At 32.7% G+C, this 21,361-nt stretch overlaps 1 protein-coding gene across 1 annotated transcript; it reads right to left on the bottom strand.

Annotated features, from left to right (window-relative positions):
- Positions 1 to 3,904: 3,904 nt before the first annotated feature.
- LOC124363284 (protein Malvolio-like) lies at positions 3,905 to 19,987 on the bottom strand. The gene is made up of 10 exons (XM_046818502.1): positions 19,278 to 19,987; positions 14,333 to 14,455; positions 12,953 to 13,179; positions 12,695 to 12,833; positions 12,259 to 12,414; positions 10,734 to 10,892; positions 9,282 to 9,329; positions 7,974 to 8,132; positions 6,732 to 6,955; positions 3,905 to 4,214 (listed from the first exon to the last, which is right to left on the bottom strand). Exons 1-10 carry the CDS (start codon positions 19,371 to 19,373, stop codon positions 3,932 to 3,934), a joined length of 1,614 nt encoding a protein of 537 aa, XP_046674458.1. The 5' UTR covers positions 19,374 to 19,987; the 3' UTR covers positions 3,905 to 3,931.
- Between the last annotated feature and the right edge of the window lie 1,374 nt (positions 19,988 to 21,361).

The raw sequence follows: 21,361 nt of genomic DNA, 5'->3' as shown, positions 1-21,361 counted from the left end.
ATACACTATTAGACAATAGGCTTTATTTGTACATTCTTAAAGAATTAAAATTGCGTCAAAACAAAAGTATAATTCAGGGATAATACATGAGTATAGTTTTAAGTGTCAAGATTTCATTGCGTTTTCCAATTTAAGAACTCTTCAATTGTGTAAAATGGATGATGCAGCAACCATCTTCTTAGCTCTGTCTCAATGGAATCGCTACTGCTCTGTGATTTGATGTCTTCAGGCAGGACATTAAAAAGCTTGGATTCCATGTACGATGGGTTCTCTGAAAACAGTGCCGTTCTGTGTACTGGTAAGGTAAAATCTGCAGCCCGGTGGGTGTTGTGTGTGTGCAGGTCCCTACCCCGTGTCAAGTTTTTATTGTATGCGAACATTATCACGAAGCATGTATAGAGATACCACAGTGACTATGTAGAGCTCAATAAAGGCATATTTACAAGTTTCTCTAGGCTGTAGACCAGCTAAAATGCGGACACACTTTTTTAAGAATAAGGGTTATTTGTAGATTTGCTTTACTAGAGTTGCCCTATGCTGAAAGACAGTAGCTGAGGTGAGACTCAAAAACGGCATAGTAAGCGGTAGTAGCTGTTTTTAGATCATTTATAGACTTAATTCCCCCTTTACAACATAAAGTCCTGTGGCCAGCTTTTTGCAGATTGCCAACATGTCTAGTCCAATTCAGGCTGTTGTCAATTGTAATACCCAAGTATTTGGCTCGATTATTCAATGTTTGGCAGCATTCCCACCTCCTGTTTTCTGCGACCCATGACGAGCTGCTTACATTTACTCTCATTTACAACTAGATTGTTATTATGGCAGTACTTAACAGCCATCTCCATTGCTAAATGGACTGAGACTTCTAGGCTACCCTAGGTGGAGTCACCGAGGAGGAGTGCTGTATCGTCCGCATACATTATGGTTGTTGAATATTCTTCCAAGTATTTAGGGAGGTCTTTAGTAAATAAAATAAGAAGGATAGGTCCTAAGACGGATCCCTGTGGTGCACCTCTTAAGACTGGAAGCGGTTTGGATCTCACTATTCAATTAAAGCCCTTCTCTGTGTATTTTAGTTCAACCAGCTGTTGCCTGTTTGACAGATATCTATCGAACCATCTAGCTGACATGTCATGTACCGACTGCTTCTAATTTATTCAGCACCTGCACATGGTCAAGACAATCAAATGCCTTACTGAAGTCTAATAGTGTAGTAGTAGTTGGGTTTCCATCCTCCAATTGATCGATTATAAACTCTACAAGGTCCATCACAGCAGTAGTTGCAGAACGCCCTTTTATGAATCCATGCTGATACTTTGTAAGTAGATCGTGCTTAAAAAGGTGATTCGTGAGTCTGGATACGACCACCTTTTCAATTACCTTGGGGAATGTTGATATTAACGATATTGGACGGTAGTTACCCACTTCCCTAGGACTACCTTGCTTGAGAAGGGGTATAACTTTGGCTAGTTTAAGCTGTGCTGAAAACTTTCCTTCTCTAAAAGACATGCTGATAATTAGAGTTAGTGGGTAGGCAAGTTCATTACAATAAACTTTAAGGATCTTAGCAGATACATTATCTTCTTTGGATATGTAAAAAAACAAAACTGGAGTCTCTTGGTATGGGACAATTGTCATAGGGTTTGGTTTAGGATTAGCAGCAAAAGCAGCATTATCCGCTAATTCTATGAACACAGAGTTAAAAAAGTTAGCCATTAATTGAGAGTCACTGATAACCTCACCCATTGGATCGAGCAGTTATATAGCATCTTTTGAAGTTTTCGCTTTCTCTCCTGGTTTACTACTGCCCATATAGCTTTTGATTTAGTGTCAGAGCGAGCAATTTGATTGATAGCTTTCTGGCACCTCAGTGTTTTTAGTTTTAGATCATAGTTCTTTTATCATATTTAGATCATATTTTACCGCCTATACTATGTATGTTATTACGAACTAAACTTTCAGTTCAGGATACCAAAAACTGTTTTTAAAATTAAACATTTTCAGCAACAATTTTAAAAATGTATTGAGGGTTTATAACTGAATGCGATTGAAGGTATATAAAGTAATATGAGTGAATCATAAGCAATTTTTATTTAATAAAATGCTATGTCTTGTCATCAGAATTATTAATAATGCAGTACATACATTCGTATATTGTATATTTAATATAATGGTTAGTTTACACACACACACACACACACACACACACACACACACACACACACACACACACACACACACACACACACACACACACACACACACAATATTAGTTTACGTAATCAATAAAAAGGATGATGATTTTTAAAACAATATATTTACGTAAAATTTACAACACATTTACATATTGAAATTATTTTCTCCTTACTTAAAATGTTAAGCGCTGTTTGGTCAACAGTTAAATGACTATCTTCCGCAGAATATTTAAAGCAACTTATTATGTGAATAAGAGCGGTATGTTGACTTTTAGTAAAGTTCCTACATTGGCTGACTTCTTTGAATTATCTCTTCCATCCTTCAGAAAAGTTCACACAAGATCCTGTACACTAGAACTGCTAATGGTGAACCTCTATAACGGCAAGGCAGTTTTGGCGTAAAGACGATATTTTTTTAAATTTCATAAAAATATAATTGTTATACTTCTACCATCATATTGCACACTGTTTTATCCACAAGGACATGCTCTTTTATATTATATTAAATCATATTACAATCACTTGTTTTTTAATTTTTTTAATTAAGCGGTCTCACAGGAAATATAAAAGTCGGTATTTAAAATGGCAACTTCAATATTGGTTTAAACAAAATGCTCTTAACCCTGGAGCTTTATAGCCTTGACTCTTAAAGTTTGTTAAAAATAGAACATCCATGTCGAATGTTTTTGTTTCAAATAAGTTAAGTAGAGCAGTTATCCAGAAACAGGTTTTGAGCCGGAGCTTAAGTTTTTCATTCAAAGTGCGATCAAAAACCACTCTGGGTTACCATTTATTCCATAGAAAATTCAAACATTGTAGTAGAGGAATGATGATTTTTTTTATAGCTCTATGCATTGAAATTTTTTGCTACTTCATAAGTACGTCGTATTTGGTTCTATTTTTATTCTTATATAAATAAAATTATAAATGGAATAAAATCAACTGGTTTAAATGAGAATTAACAAAACTGGTCATACACATCAGGAACAATTTCAATGATTCTTAGAGCAGCCTTTGAAATATGGTCTCCTAGAACCTAACAGAATATAGAATTTCCCAGCGCCTAGGAATACCCAATATCTGGGATCTCCTAACACTAGGAATATTCAATTTTTTATAAGTGAAAGGTCTTGGTCTTTTTGATCAGGTTTCTGTCATCTGAAATGCTTTAGTACTGGAAGCTTTTGGCTTGGGAGTAGGTTCATGACTTAGAAGTGTCTGACATCTGAAATATCCCAGCCTTCTGAATTTCCAGAAATACGGGAAGTTCCAGTACCAAGTAGTGAGCTCCCTTACCCTGTATGTTTCTGCCATTGGAATTTGTTACATCTAGGATCTTTTCATTTTTGGAAGGTCGCATAATTGTCTCTGAAAATTTTCAGCCTTAAAACTACACAGATACTCGCAGCTTCCGGTTTTTGAAAACGTCCAGATTCTAAGTTGCCAGTCACTGGGAAATCCCGATCTCTATAAGCTTCATACCTCAAGAATTTCCTAGATTCTGGAAACCACTCAAAATTCGGAAGATTTCTACATTGAAATTAAACAGGAAAGGAAGAGATCTTCAGCTTCAAATGTTGAACATGTACAAATCTACCGTCAGATTTTCTAATTCATTCATCTTTAAAGTCTGGATCCTTAAAGATATTTTCTTTTCTGTACATAAACAACAAAATATTGACAGAGGTTGTGGAGGAGCAATAAAGGAATAAAAAACCCAAAGTTATTTATTAAACTTAATCTTTAGTGTCATGAGGAATCCATAGATCTATGTTTTTATTTTTCCACGTTGCATCGTGCAACAAAAGTCTATAGAGAACGGAGTCAGAGGTAGACATGTTGGCCATCATGTGTAGTACCAGGTATGTGCACATGGTGAAGTAGAGAAGAGAGTAGAGGATGAGGAAAGCGAGTAATCTGTAGTCTTGCATGGCCACTTCTAACCACGCGGAGGAGACGAAGTAGACATTGATGGCGATCACTACCGCAGACACTAATGATGTCACAATCTTGCTGGTCCTTGAAAATCAATGCAATAAAATTTAAAGCAATTGCAATTACTATCAATCTAAGAGCTTAAATAACGTTTTAAAGTCGTCACAAAAGGTTTGTCATAAAATATTGCCTATATTTAAAAGTGTAAATCTGCACAGTATGACATATACTCTTTAAAACATTAAGAAATTTAATTTTTATTCATATTTTATATTGAGATATATTCTTTGTAAAGTATTTTTTTTATTAAAACTTGCTGTATCCGTGGCTTCCCACGCAATGTTTTTCGTCCTTAGTCTTTAGTCTACTTGGATATAGCACTTGATTTAATATTATGGTGGCCTATGTATTTTTTTAAACATAAGTGAGTATACATTAGTTAAGTATTATTTGCAGCGTTCATGCTTAAGACGATCTGTGGTTAAGGGACTGAGTCTTATATCAGGTTATGCTCGTATATGAGTTTTTCGGTATCGAATGAATTACATTACTGACGCCACAGGTAATTTGCCTTTTTGTCCGGATCGAGAAAATATAAGCTTGAGACTCATAACCCCACTTCGGTCAAAAAACGTTTATTTTTAGCCCTTTTAATCTACTTTCGTTTTAAGATATTTTTAGTACGATATTTGAGTTTGTCTTTTTGTCCGATGTAGAACGTACATGTACATCTATAGGACTGAGAAGCCTTCTTCGGTAAAAAAGTGTCTAATTTTGGCAGGTTGAATTCACCTCTAGTCTAATGTATTTACGGTGCCAAATTTGAGTTTTCTTCTTTGTCCCGATCAAGACAATATATGCATACGTAGGTCTCAGAAACCTACTTCGATCAAAAAGGATCTACTTCCAGCTCATGGATTCTTCATTCAGTCTAAGATAATTCCAGTGCCGTAGTAGAGTTAAATGAAGAAAGTATACATGCATAAGTAGGACTGAAAAACCTACTACGGTCCAAAAAAATCTACTCTTGATACAAAGAGGAAATTCTTATTAAGTTAATGAATCATTTTAAAATAATAGTATATCATAGATTTTGCGTTTTAGAAGATTTGCTGTTTTACCTACAATTCTGGGAAAGAATGGTTCGATGTGGCACATTAGTGTTGATTAATTTGTTTTTCTTAAAGCCGCTTTAAAAATGCCATGTTACAATGTCAAAGAAGCCAATAATCTTTTATTGTCTTGTGTGCAAACATTCAAAGCTTTTTCGTTAAGGTGGGTTTTATAACAGTGTTTGAATAACAATTTCTAAAACAAACTTTAAACAAACTATTACCATTGCATTAGATGTTTCTGATTCGTCATTGGCGCAGACAGGAATAAAATGTATAAGATAACTTTGTCCCTGTTATCAGCATTCTACCACTGATCAATCACGGTGTACTTAATATTTTCTAAAATTAAAATGTTAAAAATGTTTCAGCAACTTTGACGAACTTCAGCTGAAACATGAAAGAAAGTTTACAAGTGTCAACAGCTGTTTAATGTAAATTAAATTTCTATTGTGAAACATTAATATTATCATTATTTTACCAAATTTTCAGGAAAATCTCGTGATCTTTCTATTCTTGAACTTCAACATATACTAAAAAAAAGCAAAATTGGTCCAGCCGTTCCTAAGATTTGCGCTTAACAACACATTTTGCGATCCTTTTTATTTATAGCATTATTTAAGCAAATTATTGATGATCAAACTTTTAAACAGAGGAGTAAATATAAGGGGCACGATACATGCGATTTTGTCGAGATGTTAGACAATTTTTTTTAAATAGAGATATTTGACTGAATAGACTATTCCTAGACCTAACCTAGACTTTTCACTGAAATTAATAAATAGGATCCGTCAAGATTACTCACTAAGTCTGCGCAGTTCATGTCGACTGGGAAAGGAAGGAAGGAATAAAGCTAGAAAAACTGACAAAGGTAACATGATGAGGTATATACTGACAAATTGGCAAAAAACGCATTTTTAGATCTGAACTAGCTTTTGGAGTATTCAAGTTAAGTGCTTACCAAGCCATTAAGAAATAGTATAGAGATAGACACTGTCACTGGCGACATAGTTTCTCTATGCCATTATTTGGCAAGAATCTCATTAGGGACACAACAACCAGTTCACGAATTGGCTGATGAAGCTAAGTAAAATCCCTTTAAACCAGGTTATCTCCTGTAGGACCTGGTTCATTCAGGGAAAAATTTTACACTTTAGGGCTTTATGGTTGTACTAGGAGTAGATTATGCTATACATCTGAGGTGGCTGCTAAACTTCTTATTTTGGATTGTGAGAGGTTTGAGGTTAGGAGAAGGATCTTATTTGGAACATCACGCCAGGTGATGAACTTGATGCCAATATTGGGCATAATGTCTTAGATATCGTTGAAGGTACAAGGGTTGGCAGCCTTTATTAACAGAACCTAGGATGCCTAACAAGTTTAGTTTGACATGCTAGGGACTAGGAATTCTCTTAACCCCCTTAAACCTAATCTAGGTTCTATCACAAGAAATGTTTAACAATAAAACAAATAAGTGGAGCATCCTTACATGCCATTCACAAACTGGCCCATGAGTCGTGGGTTACTGGTGAACGCCACAAGAGGCAGAGTAGCGAATGGTATCTGAATGCTCATAACAGCATTGAGCAAATCGTTCAAGCCGTTCAGGTCCCCGATGGTGCTGAAGTAGGCTATGAAGAATGTTGGTACGATCGCAAAGGATCGAGTGAACAACACTCTCTTCCACCTGCTCCATCTTAGGTGAAGAAACCCCTACAACATTTATAATCCATTAACATTTCATGAAACACTGACACATTTGGTGTTGTGATTCAATATAAGCACATTGTTATTTATTATGGTATAAGTCACTTCAAAATTAATCTCACTGATGGGTACTTCTTGATAGAAAGATATGTTTACAATTCATTGAGAATCGTATTATTTACTAACACTTTTTAAACACGGATTCACTTAAAGGAAGGTCATTAACTCTACACTCATCAACATTGTGAAGCTCTCGTAGACAGGTTAGAAGAGGTGAACGTAACAACCATAATGCATTGTAGCAAACTTTGACTGACTCTTCTACATTGTAATTATTTATAAAACTTGGAAGTTGAAAGTTGTAAATGAGATTTATCTTGTTCCTTAGAGGGACTAAGTCAAGTGACAAATTAAACCATGAAAAATTAAATAAATTAATGTGTGAGATCTTGTCTGTAGGTTTGTAAGAGGCATTCCACAAGATTCAATACTAGGTCCAGTATTTTATTTTTTACTACTGATTTGCCTCAATATATAGATTAGACATGATGAATTATTTCGTTTGCTGTAAACATAATCTTGATATTTAATAAAGCTTAAGCTTAAACTCTGCCAGTTACACCATAATTTATAAATACTCCATTTTACTTCACAAAAGAATGTTTAAAGTCAACATATTTCACATTTGAATGTTAAACCATATTATTTTATTACTTATCAAACAAATGTTGAATTTTAAAACCTCTTTTGTAGTTATGGTGAATTTTTCTCGATTAATTAGTTATAAGTGTTTTGTCTACAGGATACAGCTGATTTAACAGGTTTACATTAATTTTCAGAAGATGTATTGCAGCAAAACAAAGTTCTTATCTTTCAATTGAACTTAATAAATCTGACTTTAATTGATCCCATGATCTATGCCACTTAGTGCTAAGAGGTTTGCTACTTGATTTGTCATTCAACAAGATCTAACAAACCTCAGTGAATTGTTCAACTTTAAATGCTTAACAATAAGGAAACTAACCTCCATGGCGAGTTGTCCAGCATAGCAGCCTGTCATGGTTGTACCTTCCCCTGCCGCCAACACACCCACTCCCCAAATGTACATTGCCAACAGTCCGTACTGGCAGCCAAGAAATATCCCGCTCTTGTAGATGTTTAATTCCACCACCTCCGTGTTGTTCTAACAATCCATCTAGTATTAGTCACGTCTAATTTATTATCATTTTGGTCAGATAAAAAATTTAAGACTGCCTATATTTTTGAGATGTGAGTTTTAATGCCTCAACGTCCAAAATTTAGAAGCTAAAATAAAAAATGGTAATGATATGCAAAATATTTAGACTTACTTTTGGAATTCAAGTTTGAAAAATTGAATACTGGCAAGGAAATGGCAGGATCTTGCATTTCAACATAGCTACAGAAGGTAACAGTTACTTTTTCGGAATGTTTCAATGTTTATACTTGATTTAAATACTTCAATGAATAACATAATCTATTTACTGTAGGGTTTTCTTCCTAACGTTTAAGTAAAACTTAAATTTTGTCATGAGTTTAGTTTAGTTTTACCCATTAAATCAAATTTTCATTTCTTCCACTTATTAAAAAGCATAGGAGAAACAATAAACTTTCACAATGGTGGGAATATTCAAGTGTCGGTTTTGAATGAAAAGCTGTTTTTTCATCCGTTTAAAATGAAAATAGGTTTTGGAAAACATGTATGTGCCTGTTGACCATAAGTAAAAGAACATACAAAAATATTACAGCTGATAAACGTAATGAATAACCCATTTCATTTGAATTTTATTTTAATGTAATATACAAAAACCTATGTCAGCATTAAACAAGTAATTTTTACTGATATTTAAAAACCATAAGCCATGTTTTAACAAAAGAATTGAATTTTTGTTCAAGAAAAATTTGGCAATAACAGCAATTTGTAATACATTTTTACCATTTAACTGCTTTAACAATTTTAAAATGGCAGAAACCAGCTCTATAATAACATACGTATATATATCTATCATAATAATTGTGCCATGAAAAATTAATTTTAATTTTGTGTGGAAGTAAAATTTTAAAAACATGAAAACCAAACAACGCCTCACTTAAATTTTCCAGAACAACGCCAAAGGACTAGTGATGTACGTTGGCATTTTATTAATCTAAACGCGTGTTGCATATTTACATTAACACAAAAATTAAATTGCTTTAATTTAAGTGATCAGGTACCAAATTTATTCTTTTAATTGCTGTGAAAGTGATTTTAAATGACTTGAAAAAAGCTTTGTTTGTATGAATTGTATTCTATGAATTAAGATTTTCTACTTACTGGAAAAACGTTGGAATAGGGTATTTCACTGCCTAAGCAGATGTTCGCCTGAAATAAAAATGGTTGTTTAGATATAATCATACCAATATTCATAATGTTAAGAATGGCATCTTAATCTAATAGACACAGATTAATAAAAATTAAAAGTTTAATAAACAACAGTTGTTAACAAATGGGAAACCATGCAGAAGTATTGATTGGCTAGATAATGTAGAGAACTCCCCTAAAGAAATTTGTCTCCATTTCTTGATTTGGTTCCCCCAGTGAACAATAATAAAATAAAAATATTTAATGTGTTCAAGGAAATTCGAGATGAGTTACTCTCAGCTTCTGAAGAGTTAGGTATAATTATGTAATTCTCAGGATAACATAAAGTTGAGAGACCTTGAATGAAATATCTTTATTTAAGCATTGTTAATGTACATCATATTATGTTGCTGGAGGTCAATGCTCAATTCTTTACTGGGAAAATCATTTTTTGAAGACATTATCGTAACCTCTTTTTGGACGGGTTTTTGTTTTTGATCAATTATATCTTTAAAATGTAACTAAATCGGTTTATTCAGTAATTAATGTACAGTACTTTTTATTTTTTGAATTCTAAAAGTTCTTTATAAAAACTCAATATTTTGATGAATTAACAGGCAGAGGTATTTAAAAAGATTAGAGGATATAAGTACGGTTTAATTTTAAAATAGAGCACCCCACACCAAAATAGTCCGATGACGTATGAGGCGGTGTTGCCAAGTAGCTGCTGACCATCAGCTGTTCCTGTTATGACAAGCTATGATCACTACTGCCTGTTCGATTTAAATGTTATCTGGAAAACAGATGAATGAAATCAAATGTACGTATACTAGTTTATGGCAACACTTAATGGTGCTTATTGCAACAGATGAGTATCAGTAATTTTTCATGCACTTAGAGTTGGCAACAGTGTTGGTCGTGGCGTGTAAAGGGAGAATGAAATGCAACATCCAACGTTGGACTATTTTTGGGTGGGCTGCTGTAGTGTATATTGTAAATAACTATTGATAACTTTGTTAATTTATAATTATTTAGCATCTACTCAGAAATTCTTTTTCATTTATTATTATTATTACTATTGTTATAATTTATAAAGAATTTCCGATTAAATACTAAATAGCCATAAACTAATAAAGTTATTACAGTTGCAACATTAATCTTGTCCAAAATACAGTGAATTAGTATCAAAAAAATTTCTTTTACCCCAAGAGGGTTTACTTTTAGCTGATTTATTCATGTCAGTTGAACCTAGACTAGGTACAGCTGACAACCTATTAATATTTCTTTTCTGTAATATGTTTTCCTTCCTTCATTAAGATCAAAATAAAACTAATCTCTTCACTTTACTGCAAAATAATAAAGTTTTTCGTAGGGTTCAAGTGAGTATTATTAAAACACACAACAAAGCTATTTTACTATACTCACAACATCAACATTAGTTTTCTGGTATAGTCCATGGGCGAACACTGCCACAATGATGGTATTGATAGTCAGAGACATGGTCAGACCTACAAAACACTCCCAGAAGAAGTAGCTGTTTGCCTCTTTCACTTTTTTGGCCTTTGATCTGTCCACTGCACGAGACTGCAAATTAATTTCATCATCTTTTGTAAGCAGTTTGGAACCTTACATCAACTATGAGTAGCCTAGTGTAAAACAGCAATGTCAAACTTCAGTGGCTTTTGAATAAGTGATGTTCAATAATCAGAACAGTGATGCTTGATTAAATCATTTTTAATATGTATTCTTATACATTGATACAGATAGTTGTATTGTTAACAACAGACACCATCCTGAGTATAATTAATATTTTTTTTAGTTCTGTACTACCTTTTGTAGAAGATATTATTGTATTATACATGATATTGTCTGATGTAAAAGACAATTCCCAGCTGGTGACCAATCATTGCTGTTTTAACTGGACAGATGCTCACAGACTAGTGATTAAGGATAAATATGTAGTTTAACAAGCCATTGGAAAAAACACCAAGACCTTGTTCAAAGCATTAACAACTTACTGGTAGAAGAATATCATGGATTTATATCTGGGATATTTACATTAACTCTCAACATTATATGAAACCTTTTAAAATCTTTAGAATAAGGATGTACAACAATGCTATTAAACTCAATTTTAGATTTTCAAGTATTTGTTTTTAGAGTAAGAACATCACATCACCCACATATATAAATAAGTGGTTTTCAATACCCATAGAGGTAGCTTGATAAATCACTTACACATAGTATATAATGAATAAAATCAGTGTTAGGATGCATCCTTGTGGGACTCCCTTCTGATGGCTGCTGCTTAAGCCATGAAATGGTACTAAATAAGCTGACAATATTTGAATAAGATAACATAAATTAAAATGTTTTATGAACTATTTATCTAAGCAGTTCCAGGCAGTGGAAATTGCAACAATATGAAACTCAGAGCTCAAAATATTAAATGGTTACTAAATATTAATATGGCTGTATTAAGGGAGTCCCACAAGGATACATCTTAAGACTGATTTTATTTATTATTTGTGATTTTACAAGCTACCTCTACAGATATTGAAAGTCACTCATGTATATAATATGTGGATGATATGCATTAACTCCTCCTCTAAAAAAGACTTCTGAAACTCTGGCAGTTGAATCTTATGTATAATCAACAATATACAGGATTTGTCCAAAAAGTTATCTGACCTTCATTTGCTGGGTTATTATAATATGGTGTATTTTTAGGATGTTCTAATAATTTAAAACTGAAAAATCTTTATGAGGGTTTTATTATATCAATAATGTTGACTCTTGTACCTTTAAATATATGATACAAAATCTAATATCTGGTCAAGTAATGATAAAGATGTCTGTTCAACCCTAGAACCACACAAGATCATGAATATGTAATATGTACAGAGTTAGTACTAGTAAAAAGACAAGGTGATTTTCATAACTTCAATACCTTAACAAGTCCGGAATGCAGATAAAGATTGTGAGGCATGATGGTAGAACCGATGATGCCAATGGCTTGCAAAGACACAGAACTGTCACAGTCCTCGCACCAGGGGTACACCAGGCCCTTGACGAGTTCACCCCCTTCTGGCATCGCTTCTAGAAACTGTGTACAATCAAACAAATGAGAGAGAAAGAACGTAAACAAATAATTTCATCATATTTTGAAAGATACAATAATGTTCATCTGACAGATTTAAATCTTGGATCTTCCCATTAGGTATAAACTTATCAAAAAACCCTTTTTATACGATAATATATTAGTAATAATCATATTGGACTACCTTTAAGATTTATTTATTTTTGTGTCAATCTCTTTGTCTTTTCAATTTTATCATGCATATCATTATCTTAAGTCAGAATATATGCAGAATTTTTCAATGTACCTCATATCCAAAAGTGACGACCATGACACCAACTAGGGTTAAAAAGAATAATTCCACCTTGCGCAGACCGTACTTGTCTAGTAGTAAGAACATGAAGGAGTCAACGATGGTTATGACTACTCCCAGCCACAGAGGGATTCTATAACAGAAGTGGTTTAGTGCCGGAAATCGAAATGCCTAGATGAACGATAAAACAATTACACCAAAGCGCATATAAATAATTTATGACTTTTGTTGGACTAAGAAAATGAAACGTACAGTCTGTTGGAGAGCAGGTAGAGTGCGATGGCTGTGCCGATGACCTCCTGCATGTCAGAGCCGATGATGGCCACCTCCATCATGACCCAGAGGAAGAGCCGGGGCAGAGGTGGATACTGCAGGTAACACATCTCAGCCAGGTGCTGACCCGTCACCACTCCCAGGCGCAGAGACAGTCGCTGCATCACCAGTCCAAGAATTGTCGACCCCAGCAGCACCCACAGAATCTACATATGTAAAAAATTTTATTTTCTTGACAACCATAAGTAAGACCTCTATGATATAAAACTGAAGGGAGACTCTTTAAAGGTGAGCTCCAGTTTACCTTCCCCTTAATGCAGCGTCTGGAATTTGACGCTATCATAGACTTGACCCCTGGAATCTGGAGTCATGTTCATCTGAAGAAATCCACAAAAGGTCGGCGACAAAGAAGCTCAAAATGAACTTTTTTCATTGTTTTGTTTAACATCTGTTAGCTGCCAATCCACAACTGAGTAATCACAGTATGACAGCTCTTTTGTCACTCATGGGAGACATTTTAATTTGATCTTTATTTGCACAATTGAGCGTAAAAGTCTCTTTTGTGCATGTAAATATTAGCAGTGAATAAAATTTCAAATAATTAATAACAATGTTAAACTATTAAAATTACACAAACTAACAAGATAACATCCATAGAAAACAAAACATTTAGAAAATAATTAAACAAATGGAACTATTCAATTCTGATTAATTTCTAATTGCCCATTGTATCACATCGTGATCTTCCTTAGGGCTTCCAGAAGGTCACAGAAAGCTCTTTCAAGCATATGCTCTTTTCAATAGGCGTTTAGTGTTTTAATAATATATTGTTTTTTTTAATGTAGTAAAAAAGTGATTTTTGTAATAAGATAATCTGAATTTATTGATTGCTAGGTTTCATTTGTGTCTTGTATAGTAAGGTTGATCTAAAACATTGAAGTTACTTATGAACCAAAATATAAACCAGAACAGTAAATCAAAAGGCTTACCAATGTGAGAATACCACTTGATTGGAAGAACTTCCTACAGCTCTCCCATTGATCTAGTCCCCTAATTCATAGATAGACAAAGATATTGTCTATGCCATGCCCAATTCTTCACCCAAATAACTCACTGTAACCCGGTCTGAGAGTTTTCTTTGAGGCAAATGAAGTATCCACCTCAGGGCAAAACTCGCCAAGATTTTAAGCTGTTTCATAAAATAAAATGGTTTTATACTAAGTATTTTCTCAAATTTGACACTGCAAATAAAATATGACATAGCACATCATTCAATGTATTATTTTATATATTAAATATTATGTCAACATATATTGCATGTATAATGATGAATAAATGTTGATTGATTGATGCTCCTACCTTATACTTAGCCTTGACTCCAGACTGCAGATCTGCCTCGATGTTTCCAGGGTCCATGTAGGCGATACACAGTAACAGTCCAGGTCCTGTGAATGCCCATAGTTTCCGAAACGAGAAGCCATCCTGTACACAAATATCAAATTGAGTTTTAAACATGACAGAGCCATTGCGTATACAAATATCAAATTGTGTATTAAATATGACATAGAGCCATTGCGTATACAAATATCAAATTGTGTTTTAAACATGACATAGAGCCATTGCGTATACAAATATCAAATTGTGTTTTAAACATGACATAGAACCATTGCGTACACAAATATCAAATTGTGTTTTAAACATGACATAGAGCCATTGCGTATACAAATATCAAATTGTGTTTTAAACATGATGACATAGAGCCATTGCGTATACAAATATCAAATTGTGTTTTAAACATGACATAGAGCCATTGCGTATACAAATATCAAATTGTACATTTTAAACATGACATAGAGCCATTGCGTATACAAATATCAAATTGTATTTTAAACGTGACATAGAGCCATTGCGTATACAAATATCAAATTGTACTTTAAACATGACATAGAGCCATTGCGTATACAAATATCAAATTGTATTTTAAACATGACATAGAGCCATTGCTGTACACAAATATCAAATTGTGTTTTAAACATGACATAGAGCCATTGTGTATACAAATATCAATTAATTGTATTTAAATACAGTAAGGTTTGCTGGTTACTAGCAGCAGCATCTCTTGCATGTACAATCACATATGGAGTTAAATCTTCAAGAACATGCCTTTGACTTGGTACAATCAAATATATTTTAAAACACTTAATTTTGCAAAAATATTGGCCAATATAATGTGGGGGGGGGGAGCTTGGTGATCACAAATATATTAATTTAGAAAAGTGTTAAGGGCATTTTCATATTCAGAAGGAAAAATAAATACCATAATTGGATACTTGTATTAACTGGATTTGAAGAAAAATGTGAAAACATATTTCTAAAATATTGTGGTTTTTTTTTTTTTTTTTTTTTTTGCCTGATATAACCATAGTTTAGAATACCAACTCTATGTATGTATCTGTTGTTCATAAGATGTATGTAAAAATATATGGGAACTCTTTTACCTCCAATATACGCTATTAAAAATTGAATTAAAAGTGCTAGAAGTGGGACTGATTTCGAATTTTTCTAATTTTAAAAACCCAAATTCCTTTAATCTTCAGAATTTTCCTTCTTAACTCACTATTTTGTACTCAGTCAGCCAATAGTTCAGTTTAATGTTTGGAATTTAGTAGAGTAACTACATGTTTGTATATAAACAATGTAAACTCCCTGGCAAAAATCTGGGGTAATTATGTTGTTTTTCAAAGTTATCTGGTAGGCAAATTCTACAAATGTTTTTATAGTACAAATTAATTTATATGATTAATTTTACTCTTCCTTTGTAATTTTGGGTTCCCTTATGAGTACTCATGGAAGGTTGTAATCCTCATAACCTCCCTTTGGCTATACCACTGGGGTAATAAAATAGAGTAATTCAAAATTTTCAAATCGTAACTTGATTTTGTTTTTACAAAAATATTTTATCTCATCCTTGAATAATATATTGAAAGTTTAAAGTTTATGATTTCATATCTGATTATAATAATAAATACCACCTTTCCAAAATATAGGTTTTAAATTTTCAATTAAATGCTTCTGGGAATAATAGCAGTATCACAGGATTTTATTTGATCTAATTACTATAAGATCTCTAAAACTTATTTTCAGTTCTTAAAAGATGAGAAAGGTGTACTTTTATTTTAAACCTGCACCAGAAATAAAATAACAATAAAGTGTTATGCATTAGGGATACAACCCACAAAAGTTGGATTTTCTGTTCTCTGTTTCTCTATGTTCATTGCTTCATATGTATATATGTACAATATAAATATGCAGTGTTTTCCAAAATCAATGAAGTGTATTATACAAATTATCATAAATATGGTAGTTATATAGAAAAAGTTCATGTTACAAATATTTCTTTTGAAAGAAGTATTTTTCAGATCACTAATAAAGTAGGGCATCCTGTTAACCTTAAGTTCTGGTACAATATGATAAATCACACCTTATCTTGTAACAGCTGAAGGAGGATAATTCATAGAAAACCATTTTTTGGCTGAGCTTTAGAGAACCTATCACTCGTGGAGCTAAAAACTATTCTTTCTGTCTGTCTATCTGCACAATATCTTGAAAACGATCTTACCTGTAGACTTGAAATTGTGCAGGAGGCTTCATTTCTATAAGGAACACTGAGTTCAATGAAGGGTGCATGTCACTCCATGGGATTTGGCTGAGCATTAGCGAATATTCTTACATTGGTCTTATGGGTAACCATGATGGGAATGAGGAAAAACAGAATAAATAAATTTGTAAACAAACTCAATACACCCATAAGAGATTAAAAACTGTAAAATACTAACACATGTGGCTTAACTATCCCAACACACACAATATAATTTTATAATAACTTGGTGAGAAGACTTTTATTATCTAAACACATATGAAAACCAATTTAATGAACAAAAATGTGAATTTATCATGTAGCAAGATACAACGAGAAATGTTTCTTTAAATTTTTCATGAAACTACAAGAACGAGTTTTATGATGTGTCATTTTTTGTCAAGTTCTTTTTTGAATGATTATTTTTCTGTCTGTCTGTCCATAGGACAACTTGGAAATTAAATAAGTTATAGATTTGAAATTTCACACACAATCTCAGCGAAACCTGTTATGACACCTGTTGTGGCGTACTCCTACTTTTTAGTAAATATATTTCACTAGAAATATCAGCTTTTAAATCTGTGCTCTATACCTCTCTTGAGCCTAATATCTATGACTAACAATATCTTGAGAACTCTGTACTGATAGTGCATATTAACCTATTACAACTCAATTGCCAGTTATCTAGAAATTTACTTAAAATATCAGTACTATACTATGATAAAGAAGATAACTGTTACTTTGTAAAAATATTTTTAATAATACAAATAATGTTGGCTCTAAAATATGAAGAGGAATTTTGTTTACAAATCATTGTCTATCATGCACTATAATATCCTGTTATTGATGTCACAGAAGTTAAAATCTATGATTTCAGGTGATTAAATAAAACTTAAAAAACTGGTATTTTTTAGATTGAAATTTAGAAAAAACTTGGTAGAGCTAGCAGTCCATATTTAATATTTTTATCACTACAGAAAAGATTATCCAGATTTATTTTTATAATTTTGTTTGATTCTGAGTGAATGATTCTCTGATTAACCTTTCAGGACCTGTCCTAATGGTGTTGTGTATCATTGAAACATTAAAGTCGATCTACTATGCACGTATACATCCTCATTTATCTTACAAGTTGGCCATTTATGGTGGGACATCTAAACACATTTAGACAAAATTTTGATACTTAAAAAAAAAAAAAAACACTAAGAATCATTTTAAATTGAGAAGAGTGACTACCCGTAAAAGACTAATTTTCTATTTTAGAAATTCCAACAATACATGGTCAATACATCTTAGAGTCCATTATGTGTGTAGGAAGTAAACTCAACAATCTGGATGCGTGCAGTAATATTCATTCTTATTAGACACAAAAACAACCTAGATTTACCCCAGCACAAACTCTGCTTTTACAAAAAGAAAGCCACATATGCTTGCTAAATTTTTAAATCATTTGCCATCAAATATAAAGAGCAATATTCTGGTGTTTTTAACAAAATATTTGCTGCAGCATTACTGCTACTCACTGGAAAATTTTTCTTAAATCTCAATAAAATATTTACATTTGAGATGCTCAGTAGGCCAAAAATAGATATAAACAATTATAACTTGGACGTCATTTTTAGAAATTAGGTTAAATAATCTGAAATTTAGATTAAATAATATGTACTTTTAAATGTGTTGATACGTGTATATGACATTATTCTTGTAGTACAGACTGAATAAATAAATTTGATTTCAATTCTGAACCATAGTTTCTAGACCACTGCTTCCAATACCAGTGCCCGAGTTTATTGTTGATATAACTATGACTACAAAACACTCAATTTATTATTTAAGTAGGTGAAACCACAGGAAATATAAAACGTAGAAGTCCTACCAGAGCCCTGACCTGGACACTGTGCACCACTAGCGCATTCTGTTGAAAGGCTCTAGCTATTAATTTATGGTAAACGGTGTTGACAAAACGGATAATTTAAATCTATTAATGCATAATAATTTATTTAAAAAGTGGTATACATACAATTTATTTTATAAAATCTGGTAATAGTTTGACATAAAATTGAAAAAATTATTCTTAATTTCAAAATATTTTATTTTAAGTAATAAAACAATATAAAAACAATGCCAATATTGTGGTTAATATATTTTTCTGTTACCCAAATATTTTAATACTATTTAAAAATATTAGTACTATGGAAAACCATCGGTGAAGCCGTGGATTACTGATGATGGTGCATTTATTTGAGAACCCTCTCAAACATGGGACAAATAATTATTTTTCATACTATTTTCACTTCTAACAAAATTGAGACAGTCAGTTTAAACACATAATGTCTTGTTACAGACTGAAAATTTAATATGTCATTTCGAATCATGTTGTTAGAGACTATGTACAGCCACCCCCTCCCCCCAAAAACCGTCAAATTATATTTAAATACAACAGCATCAACAACAAGTTTATAATTTTTAAATTTCTGATAGCTGTACTTTTCAAAACTTTGTTCTCTTTTGAAATTTGAACAGTCGATGACTGCAAAAGTATCTCCGAAAACATTCCAAAACCAACTTTGTATTAGACACTCTATACCTATATAGAGTGTCTAATTTACAAAAACGATCATCATGGACAACAAAGGGGAAAGGTGTAAAGAAAGCATTGTAACTTACATCAGAGTCTGGAATTAAAACTTTGCCACTGTCGTTGCTGCAGCCATCATCGTAATCGTTGGGGGTGTTATCGTCAATGTTATCAGAGACAGTCATGGTCCTTGCGTACTTGCCTGTCTGCACGTAGGCCACTTTCCACTTGACAGTCGACGACTCTTCACTCGTAGAGTCTGCGGCAGGTCTGCTCAATACTTATAACACTCTCAAAGCACCGAGATAAGAAAAGAACTTGGGGAAATAAGAATTATAATCTTTCACATCCAATCGTTAATGCTCAAATAACCATCAGACTTATCGTTCATGACCTGGATTAACTCTCTAAGTTTACAATAGAAGAGACGGTGAAACGGTAAACCAGGCAATCAGTCCGTTGTGTGTACTAAGTGTTATTACTGCCACTCTTCTGCCAGTAATTCCAAATTAAGAATTGCCAGCTTCAATTGGCTGATATGCTGCTATAATTGCAAACCCATTACAGTGCAATAGCAAAAGTTAATTAATCAATATAAATTAATGTAATCAAAATTCCAACAATAACTGAATTGTTTGGAAGGCTCAATAAAATTTTAAGCTGATTATGGCTCTAAAACTGAATGTAAAAATTAAAAAATAAAGGCTCAAAAGCAGTCCTTGATTTTAAAATTTATAGAACTATCCAAAATCCTTTCTAATAAAATGAACAGAGATATTCATTTATTTCTTCGCCTGGAACAAAAATAAAGATCAACTTTAATAAAATATCAATACAGCATACACATCTTAATTATTTTAGAGTACACAACAGAGATTTTAAATTTAAATATTTTCTAGCTGATGCTAAATAAAGTTGAAAGTTCTTTATTTCAAATATTAAGTTTAACAACGAGGTCAGAAATTATAAATATAATCTTGAAATTTATAGATCATAACATGTTTTTTATCATGTTTTTTTATCAAATATATACTTCAAACCTTTTTTAAATTTATCATGGTTTTCAACTATTTAATTACAATACTATAAAAACTTGTTTGTTACAATGGTTTTATTTTTTTCATGTTGTTATCGAAACATGGAACAAAGTTAGATGTATTACCTACAAAAAATTTAAATATGTATAAAAAATCTTTTACACTTACGCGACATCCAAAATTATCGTACTTTTAAAAATAATGATGCAATTTCGACCAAAAAAATTAAAAAATATTATTTTAAATTAAAATATTCTGGAGTGTCTATGAACATATTTTCAATGTTTAAAATACTGCCGGATAATATTGAGAGACTATTAGAAAACCGTAGTTGCATGACTCACCAGTGGGGTATGACTCGTTTTTCTAATAGACAGTGTGACCCACCGGTGAGCCACTCCATTTATAAAGAAAGGCATGTGATCCACCGGTGAGTCACGCTATCATGAACATGTTAATACTTTCTGAGAAAAGTGTACCTTTGTGTAAAAGACACGAAAATAAGCATCAAAGTCACAATTGACTAAACCAGTAATCACTATTATAGTTATAAATCAATCAGAACATTCCTCCACCACATTCATTCAGTCTGTTGTTGCGCTCTTCAGTGTTCCTCAGCAAATATTCTTTTTGTTCTAACAATCCCAGCCTCTCACGTTTTGTGCATCTAGCTAACAAAGCACATTTTTGAGATACTAATTAACTTATATCAAACCTACTACAAAAGGTTACCCTGCTAAAAAATCCATGACTGAAACTCAAAACTGAATAAAATAAAAACCAAGTTCCAAAGTATTCATTCTTACATAAACGTTCTTTGGAATTATTGTCCAAACAATGGAATTTAAACTTTCATTGGAGTTTTGAATTTTGTGACCAAGGACCTTTTGGAAGAGATTGAGGTACACCAAGTTTTTATCATTTATTTTTATGGCAACAACATTATACCTCATGTAGGCTGGCAATTCAACAATAATTGAACAGTCAGTATTACCGCGTATGATTTATATGCAGGCCGGTACTCGTTTAACAATTCTACCAGGGCCTGGGCCCTGCCGGTGCCTGGTCCGGGCCCAGCCACACATCTATTTAAAGGGGCCTTTTCGATAGACGAGGTAACTCAATCTAATAAGTGA

The sequence above is a fragment of the Homalodisca vitripennis genome, chromosome 5 (assembly GCF_021130785.1).
Source record: "Homalodisca vitripennis isolate AUS2020 chromosome 5, UT_GWSS_2.1, whole genome shotgun sequence".
NCBI lineage: Eukaryota > Metazoa > Arthropoda > Insecta > Hemiptera > Cicadellidae > Homalodisca > Homalodisca vitripennis.
This window is presented reverse-complemented; position numbering and strand designations above follow the sequence as displayed.